The sequence below is a fragment of the Oncorhynchus mykiss genome, chromosome 21 (assembly GCF_057628025.1).
Source record: "Oncorhynchus mykiss isolate SJ-2025 chromosome 21, ASM5762802v1, whole genome shotgun sequence".
NCBI classification, from domain to species: Eukaryota; Metazoa; Chordata; class Actinopteri; order Salmoniformes; family Salmonidae; genus Oncorhynchus; species Oncorhynchus mykiss.
The window spans coordinates 2461923-2471738 of record NC_143042.1 but is presented as its reverse complement, the minus strand read 5'-3'; the positions used below and the strand labels follow the sequence as shown (position 1 = coordinate 2471738).

Below are 9816 nucleotides of genomic sequence, written 5' to 3'. Positions count from 1 at the left end.
GTTATGGGTATAGGCCTGTGAAATGCTTTGATTAAGCTCCATTATGTGTCTTTCATATTTGATGGAAAACCACATCTGTTAAGGCATTAGGGAAGACAGGTCAGATGTTAGGTTGGGACTAGGGAGGGTATGGGTAGAGGAAGACAGGTCAGATGTTAGGTTGGGACTAGGGAGGGTATGGGTAGAGGAAGACAGGTCAGATGTTAGGTACGGACTAGGGAGGGTACGGGTAGAGGAAGACAGGTCAGATGTTAGGTTGGGACTAGGGAGGGTACGGGAAGACAGGTCAGATGTTAGGTTGGGACTAGGGAGGGTACAGGTAGAGGAAGACAGGTCAGATGTTAGGTTGGGACTAGGAAGGGTATGGGTAGAGGAAGACAGGTCAGATGTTAGGTTGGGACTAGGGAGGGTACGGGAAGACAGGTCAGATGTTAGGTTGGGACTAGGGAGGGTACAGGTAGAGGAAGACAGATCAGATGTTAGGTTGGGACTAGGGAGGGTACGGGTGGAGGAAGACAGGTCAGATGTTAGGTTGGGACTAGGGAGGGTACGGGAAGACAGGTCAGATGTTAGGTTGGGACTAGGGAGGGTACAGGTAGAGGAAGACAGATCAGATGTTAGGTTGGGACTAGGGAGGGTACAGGTAGAGGAAGACAGGTCAGATGTTAGGTACGGACTAGGGAGGGTACGGGTAGAGGAAGACAGGTCAGATGTTAGGTTCGGACTAGGGAGGGTACGGGTAGAGGAAGACAGGTCAGATGTTAGGTTCGGACTAGGGAGGGTATGGGTAGAGGAAGACAGGTCAGATGTTAGGTTCGGACTAGGGAGGGTACGGGTAGAGGAAGACAGGTCAGATGTTAGGTTGGGACTAGGGAGGGTACGGGTAGAGGAAGACAGGTCAGATGTTAGGTTGGGACTAGGGAGGGTACGGGTAGAGGAAGACAGTTCAGATGTTAGGTACGGACTAGGGAGGGTACGGGTAGAGGAAGACAGGTCAGATGTTAGGTTGGGACTAGGGAGGGTACAGGTAGAGGAAGACAGATCAGATGTTAGGTACGGACTAGGGAGGGTACGGGAAGACAGGTCAGATGTTAGGTTGGGACTAGGGAGGGTACAGGTAGAGGAAGACAGGTCAGATGTTAGGTTGGGACTAGGGAGGGTACAGGTAGAGGAAGACAGGTCAGATGTTAGGTTCGGACTAGGGAGGGTACGGGTAGAGGAAGACAGGTCAGATGTTAGGTTGGGACTAGGGAGGGTACGGGTAGAGGAAGACAGGTCAGATGTTAGGTACGGACTAGGGAGGGTACGGGTAGAGGATGACAGGTACAGACCAGGGTCAGGGAGGGTTCAGGTAGAGGAAGACAGGTACAGACCAGGGTCAGGGAGGGTTCAGGTAGAGGAAGACAGGTACAGACCAGGGTCAGGGATGGTTCAGGTAGAGGAAGGCAGGTACAGACCAGGGTCAGATGAAAGGATCAGGGAGGGTTCAGGTAGAGGAAGACAGGTACAGACCAGGGTCAGGGAGGGTTCAGGTAGCGGAAGACAGGTACAGACCAGGGTCAGGGAGGGTTCAGGTAGAGGAAGGCAGGTACAGACCAGGGTCAGATGAAAGGATCAGGGAGGGTTCAGGTAGAGGAAGACAGGTACAGACCAGGGTCAGGGAGGGTTCAGGTAGAGGAAGACAGGTACAGACCAGGGTCAGATGTAAGGATCAGGGAGGGTTCAGGTAGAGGAAGACAGGTACAGACCAGGGTCAGGGAGGGTTCAGGTAGAGGAAGACAGGTAAAGATTGATGATAATGGATAGAGTAAATACACTGGATTATAGGTTTGATGTGGGGGGAGGGTGAGGTAAGGGGAGGGGTGAGGGTAAGAAGAAGGGTGAGGGTATTGGGATGAGGGGATGTGGTAGGGTCAGATTTATTTAGGTCAAAATGACTGTTTCCCCTTCTGATTCGTGATGGGTTGTGACTACTGTCGTAGTTAATGACTAACTGACCCGCTTCACCACTCACACCCATTGGTCACTAGTCCTTCCATACAGACAGACAGAGAGGGGTATTTGACCGGTGTGTGTTCTCAAGGTTGGAAGACATGACAGTGTTCAGGAGCAGCGTTCCGGTACAGGTAGGAAACTCTGAAGTTTTGAAAACCTTGACAGACCCAAATTGAAAGCAATTGCATAAAACGACTATAGATTTGTTCTCCTCCTGACTAGTTTGATAGTTATGACCCTACCATTTGTTAAACATATGATATGTCACGAATTACAATTTGTTATTGCTAACAGCTAGGTGGCTAACGCTAACTAGCTCTAGGGGTTAAGGTTAGGGGAAGGGTTAGCTAACTTTCTAACGAGTTGCAACGTAGCTAAAAAAGTAGTTACAAAGTTGCTTAATTAGCTAAAATTGTCGTGATAGGATTCAAGACATTCGTGTTATACAGCCACCCACCCATCCACCCCACTTTTGTTTTTGTCTTTTGTAACCATACCAAACATAACATATTATACTAATTTGAGTTGTCCCAGATTTACTTTTCATTTGCATTCAGGTCAAAGAGCAACATTTTTGTCTCATCAGACCTTTTTCCAAACTTAAGGTGTGCCTTTTCTCTGGAGTGGTTTCCATCTGGCCACTCCCACAAAGCCCAGATGGGTGAAGTCCTGTAGAGACTTGTCCTTCTGGCAGGTTCTCCCATCTTAGCCAAGGAACTCTTTAGTTCTGCCAGAGTGGGTTCTCGTCAGTTTCCTGACCATCTTGCCCGGTTTGGTCGGACGGCCAGCTCTAGGCAGTCTGGGTAGTTTCATATCTTTTCAATTTCCCAATGATGGAGACCACTGTGCTCTAGGAAACTTTCAACATTCTTGATATATGGCCCATCACAATTCCATCTCAGAGATCTACAGACAGTTCCTTGGACTTCATGGTATAGTTCCTGCTCTGACATACACTGTCAACTGGGGGACCTTATGTAGACAAGTATTGAGATGGCTCCGACAGAGATGGTCGCCTCGCTTCAGGTCCTTAGAAAACTATGCAGTTAATAGTTTTTTTATGTATTATTTCTTACATTGTTAGCCCAGAAAACCTTAAGTGTTATTACATACAGCCGGGAAGAACTATTGGATATAAAAGTGATGTCAACTTACCATCATTAACATCTGCTAACCATGTGTATGTGACCAATAAAATGTGATTTGTTTCTTTCAAAATGATGTCCGAACAATTGAATTTGCCACAGGTCAACTCCAATCAGGTTGTAGTGCCATCTAGGATGATGAAAGGAAATTGGATGCACCCGAGATCAATGTGGAGCATCAGAGCAAAGGAGTGTGAATAGTTATGGAAATTAGATATTTCTAGATTTCATTTTCAATACATTTGCAAACACTTCCAAAAAAAACATGTTTTCACTTCGTTATTACAGGGTATTGTGTATTGTGTATTATGTATTGTGTATTATGTATTGTGTATTGTGTATTATGTATTGTGTATTATGTATTGTGTATTATGTATTGTGTATTATGTATTGTGTATTATGTATTGTGTATTATGTATTATGTATTGTGTATTGTGTATTATGTATTGTGTATTATGTATTGTGTATTGTGTATTATGTATTGTGTATTATGTATTGTGTATTGTGTATTATGTATTGTGTATTGTGTATTGTGTATTATGTATTGTGTATTGTGTATTATGTATTGTGTATTGTGTATTATGTATTGTGTATTGTGTATTGTGTATTGTGTATTATGTATTGTGTATTGTGTATTATGTATTGTGTATTATGTATTGTGTATTGTGTATTGTGTATTATGTATTATGTATTGTGTATTATGTATTGTGTATTATGTATTGTGTATTGTGTATTATGTATTATGTATTATGTATTGTGTATTGTGTATTATGTATTGTGTATTGTGTATTGTGTATTATGTATTGTGTATTGTGTATTGTGTATTGGGTATTGGGTATTGTGTATTGTGTATTGTGTGTAGATGGTTGAGAAAATATATATTGAATCCATTTTGAATTCAGGCTGTAACAGCATGTAGAATAAGTCAAGAGGTCTGAATGAATACTTTCTGAAGGTACTGTATATTTAAGCAATAAGGCACGAGGGGGTGTGGTATATGTGCACGAGGCGGTGTGGTATATGTGCACGAGGGGGTGTGGTATATGTGCACGAGGGGGTGTGGTATATGTGCACGGGGGGGTGTGGTATATGTGCACGGGGGGGTGTGGTATATGTGCTCGAGGGGGTGTGGTATATGTGCACGGGGGGTGTGGTATATGTGCACAGGGGGGTGTGGTATATGTGCACGGGGGGGTGTGGTATATGTGCACGGGGGGGTGTGGTATATGTGCACGAGGCGGTGTGGTATATGTGCACGAGGGGGTGTGGTATATGTGCACGAGGGGGTGTGGTATATGTGCACGGGGGGGTGTGGTATATGTGCACGGGGGGGTGTGGTATATGTGCTCGAGGGGGTGTGGTATATGTGCACGGGGGGTGTGGTATATGTGCTCGAGGGGGTGTGGTATATGTGCACGAGGGGGTGTGGTATATGTGCACGGGGGGTGTGGTATATGTGCTCGAGGGGGTGTGGTATATGTGCACGAGGGGGTGTGGTATATGTGCACGGGGGGGTGTGGTATATGTGCACGGGGGGGTGTGGTATATGTGCACGGGGGGGTGTGGTATATGTGCACGGGGGGTGTGGTATATGTGCTCGAGGGGGTGTGGTATATGTGCACGAGGGGGTGTGGTATATGTGCACGGGGGGGTGTGGTATATGTGCACGGGGGGGTGTGGTATATGTGCTTGAGGGGGTGTGGTATATGTGCACGGGGGGTGTGGTATATGTGCACAGGGGGGTGTGGTATATGTGCACGGGGGGGTGTGGTATATGTGCACAGGGGGGTGTGGTATATGTGCTCGAGGGGGTGTGGTATATGTGCACGAGGGGGTGTGGTATATGTGCACGGGGGGGTGTGGTATATGTGCTCGAGGGGGTGTGGTATATGTGCACGGGGGGGTGTGGTATATGTGCACGGGGGGGTGTGGTATATGTGCTCGAGGGGGTGTGGTATATGTGCACGGGGGGGTGTGGTATATGTGCTCGAGGGGGTGTGGTATATGTGCACGGGGGGGTGTGGTATATGTGCACGAGGGGGTGTGGTATATGTGCACGAGGGGGTGTGGTATATGTGCACGGGGGGGTGTGGTATATGTGCTCGAGGGGGACGTAGTAGTAAAAATAATTGTTTTGTCATACCCATGGTATATGGTCTGATATACCACGGCTGTCAGCCAATCAGCATTCAGGGCTCGATCCACCCCGTTTATTATAGCCCTTTACTCACACTGTTGTTGTGGAGTAACAACACACACTTCATGTTAAACGAAACACTTTATTAAAAAATATCACCACATTCATCAACATCCTATTATTAGTCCCCTGGGTCCTTCACGGGGGAGATAAACTGTGCTCTACAGACAGGGACATCAGCTATTGCTGAGTAGGTGGTGAAAATTTAAACACTACTCTATTTCTAGCTTTCTCTTTCACACTCTCTCTCACACACAATCGCTCAGGTGTAGGGGTCAGCACATCCGAGTTGAGGGGTCAGGGTGAGAGGTCAGTGGACTATAGAGTTAAGGGGTTCAGCGCGGATGTTCCCCAGGTCCAGCGAAGAATCTGTGTCCTCGTCAATCTCCCCAATCACAGCTCTGCAAAATAGAGGAGAGAAGTTGGGCCTGGGTGTACTACTGTGTGTTGAAGTCTGCCCCCCCCCCAAAGTGGCCAGTTAAAGTGTTCATTCCCCTCACGGTTTCAGAAATGTTGTCGACACTCAGTCTCTTCACCAATCCAAGTCCTAGATTAAGTGTGAACGGGCGCAGTGAGAGGGAGAGGTCATAAGGGGTCGTTTGGGTGAAAGGTGAGAGTTCCGCCAGAGGTCGACATGATACTTACACGTTGTCTCCTCTGACTATGTATAGTCCCAGGACCACCTGCTCCACGCCCTGAGAGGAACTGAACACACGCTCATGACTCTCATCCAGAATCAGGTTGATGGTCTGGTCAAAGCCCTTCAGGGTACCCTGAACACACACAGTCAGATCAACGGTCCAATCAAAACAGTACACACAGATCAACGGTCCAATCAAGACAGTACACACAGATCAACGGTCCAATCAAAACAGTACATGCACAATCCGATCAACAGTCCAATCAAAACAGTACACGCACAATCAGATCAACCGTCCAATCAAAACAGTACACGCACAGTGAAATCAAAGGTCCAATCAAAACAGTACACGCACAGTGAAATCAACGGTCCAATCAAAACAGTACACGCACAATCAGATCAGCGGTCCAATCAAAACAGTACACGCACAGTCAGATCAACGGTCCAATCAAAACAGCACACGCACAAAATCAGGTTTATGGTCCAGTCAAAACCATTCAGACGCACAGATCTGGAGCCAAGTACGGCAGTGAAGTAGCTAGAGACATACCACTATCATCCGTCCGTCAGATGTAACGATGGCCACTGTACCTGAAACACAGCAGCTAAGGAAAACATCTGGGACACTATTTCCAACCTGGTCTCAGGGGTAGACGTAACATAGTAAATGTAAATCCGTGACACTCATCATTTGTATAAGTTACATTTCGTATGGTATGTATTCACTTGTGGATGTCCTTCATCCCAGAAATGTTCCATACACACAAAAAGCTTATTTCCTTCAAATGTTTTGCACAAATTTGTTTACATCCCTGTTAGTGAGCATTTCTCTTTTGTCAAGATAATCCATCCACTTTACAGGATAGGCATATCAAGAAGCTGATTAAACAGCACGATCACTACACGGGTGCCCCTAAAAGGTCACCAAAATGTGCAATTTTGTCACAACAATGCCACAGATTTCTCAAGTTTTGAGGGAGTGTGCAATTGGCATGCTGACTGCAGGAATGTCCACCAGGGCTGTTACCAGAGAATTTAATGTTCATTTCTCTACCATAATGTCATTTTAGAGAATTTGGCAGTACTTCTAATCACAGACCATGTGTATGGCGTTGTGTCGGTGAGTGGTTTGCTGATGTCAACGTTGTGAACAGAGGGCCCCATGGTGGCGGTGGGGTTATGGTATGGGTAGGCATAAGCTACGGCCAACGAACACAACTGCATTTTATCGATGGCAATTTGAATGCATAGAGATACCGTGACAAAATCATGAGGCCCATTGGTGTGCCATTCATCTTGTTTTAGCATGATAATGCACAGCCCCATGTCACAAGGACCTGTACACAATTCCTGGAAGCTGAAAACGGCCTACATTCTCAGACATGTCACCCATTGAGCATTTTATTTGATCTTTATTTAACTAGGCAAGTCAGTTAAGCGCAAATTCTTATTTTCAGAAGGCCTGGGAACAGTGGGTTAACTGCCTTGTTCAGGGGCAGAACGACAGATTTGAACATTGTCAGTTCGGGGATTCGATCTTGCAACCTTTCTAGTCCACTAGGCTACCTGATGCCCCAATCGAGGCATATGAGACCAGGCTGCTATTTCATGAGAAGCTGCACATGCAGCAATACTGTTGAGCTTGCACGACAAAATCCATAGTTAGCTTGCTATTATAAACTTGGTGGTTCAAGCACTGGATGCTGATTGGCAGAAAGCCGTTGTATATCAGACAGTATACCACAGGTATGACAAAACATGTATTTTTACTGTTCTAATTACATTTGTAAACAGTTTATAATAGCAATAAGGCACCTCGGGGGTTTGTGGTATATGACCAATATACCACAGCTAAGGGCTGGATTCAGGCACTCAGCTTTGAGTTGTGCTAAAGATCAGCCCATAGCCGTGGTATATTGGCCATATACCACACCTCCTCGGGCCTTATTGCTTAAATAACACATTTGGATGAACATGTACCCATGTTTGGCTTTCAAAATCATTTGTATTATATTTTATCTAACTAGCGCACAGTTACATGTCATTCTACTAAAAAGCCATATGCGATGCCATTGCTAGCAAAGCTCAATCTAGCAGGCCAAAGCACCCACGCATCAATAATCACGCGATTCATCAGCAAAAGTCCCATTCAGTGACTGTACCAGGATGACTTTAGTTCAAAGGATACGGTTGATGTAGCTCTCGAGGGCAGTCGACATGGTGACAACAAAAGACTCGTTCAAATCCGCCGGGTTTATTTGGAAAACACAAAACGTAGCTCCACCGTAGATCACAAAATCGGCGTGCAGTCACAAACCGGAAACAGCATCAGACCAGACTAGATGATTGCAGACCCACTAATGATTTTGGTGTCCAGAAGATGGCGCCGAATCCACAGAAAATGAGTGTCGCGCCGTTCTTTATACCTCAGTGGTGTCGCCCTACCGATCCATGAGTTTACCAGACCACCCTTTCTAGAGATAATAGGCTTGTTCGACCTTGGATCATAATTAATTACTGATTATTATTTGAAGATCAGTCAGTCACCATTTACCCACAATGCATCATGGATTTGATGTTCTCCAACCAAAGGGACCAGGGTTCTGGTCTTGAAGCATGGTTTCAACTGCTCCTACAGTTTTGCTTCGGTACTGCAGTTTAACTGACACCCGGCCATAGAAAGCCAATTTCCATAGACGCCCACATAGAAAAAAGTAAGATTAGAAAATTCCTAATAAGACACTTTAGTCATAACCTTTGTGCATAAAACAGCCATTTCATTATTTGAATTATTTTCCCCCAGTGCTCACAGTTGAAGACAGTTGTCCTGTTGGAGAGCATCAACGTGATGTATCATTGGTCAATTGTGACTGACTGATCTACAAATAATGAGTCGTTATTTATGATACAAGGTGATTTGTAGATCGGTCAGTCAGCGGTCACCAGCAATATGAAACAAGTCCATTAACATGTTAATATTCATCCAATGTCTGCTGTTTTGGGATGACGTCATCACTACTCCCTTTGCACATTGAGTGCTAGTGCACATGTGATGTTGGTCTGTATAAACCGGATAAAACCTGGTCATGAAGAATGTCAGTAGATTACCTTAAACAGTCAGACATATGGATGCAGTCTCTAGCGCTCATTATACCTCAGTGTCTCCAACACTGCTTCTGTTTCTATGGCATACTGCACCTGGGCAGGCTGCTGAGACCCATACTGCACCTGGGCAGGCTGCTGAGACCCATACTGCACCTGGGCAGGCTACTGAGACCCATACTGCACCTGGGCAGGCTGCTGAGACCCATACTGCACCTGGGCAGGCTGCTGAGACCCATACTGCACCTGGGCAGGCTACTGAGACCCATACTGCACCTGGGAAGGCTGCTGAGACCCATACTGCACCTGGGCAGGCTGCTGAGACCCATACTGCACCTGGGCAGGCTGCTGAGACCCATACTGCACCTGGGCAGGCTACTGAGACCCATACTGCACCTGGGCAGGCTGCTGAGACCCATACTGCACCTGGGCAGGCTGCTGAGACCCATACTGCACCTGGGCAGGCTACTGAGACCCATACTGCACCTGGGCAGGCTGCTGAGACCCATACTGCACCTGGGCAGGCTGCTGAGACCCATACTGCACCTGGGCAGGCTGCTGAGACCCATACTGCACCTGGGCAGGCTGCTGAGACCCATACTGCACCTGGGCAGGCTACTGAGACCCATACTGCACCTGGGCAGGCTGCTGAGACCCATACTGCACCTGGGCAGGCTGCTGAGACCCATACTGCACCTGGGCAGGCTGCTGAGACCCATACTGCACCTGGACAGGCT

The 9816-nt window shown here is 46.6% G+C and overlaps 1 protein-coding gene across 1 annotated transcript; it reads right to left on the bottom strand.

Annotated features, from left to right (window-relative positions):
- Positions 1-5399: 5399 nt before the first annotated feature.
- Positions 5400-8582, bottom strand: LOC110518478 (U6 snRNA-associated Sm-like protein LSm8). The gene is made up of 4 exons (XM_036956871.2): positions 8166-8582; positions 6528-6568; positions 5983-6110; positions 5400-5738 (listed from the first exon to the last, which is right to left on the bottom strand). The coding sequence occupies exons 1-4, from the start codon at positions 8194-8196 to the stop codon at positions 5648-5650; spliced, it is 291 nt and encodes a 96-aa protein (XP_036812766.1). The 5' UTR covers positions 8197-8582; the 3' UTR covers positions 5400-5647.
- Positions 8583-9816: the final 1234 nt, after the last annotated feature.

Excerpts from the sequence above, each read along its gene's own strand:
- LOC110518478 (XM_036956871.2), bottom strand. The coding sequence starts at position 8,196 with ATGTCGACTGCCCTCGAGAGCTACATCAACC. Across the intron at positions 6,569-8,165 it reads CCTCGAGAGCTACATCAACC|GTACAGTGGCCATCGTTACA; the intron begins GTATCCTTTGAA and ends GCTGTGTTTCAG. Across the intron at positions 5,739-5,982 it reads ATAGTCAGAGGAGACAACGT|AGCTGTGATTGGGGAGATTG; the intron begins GTAAGTATCATG and ends TCTATTTTGCAG.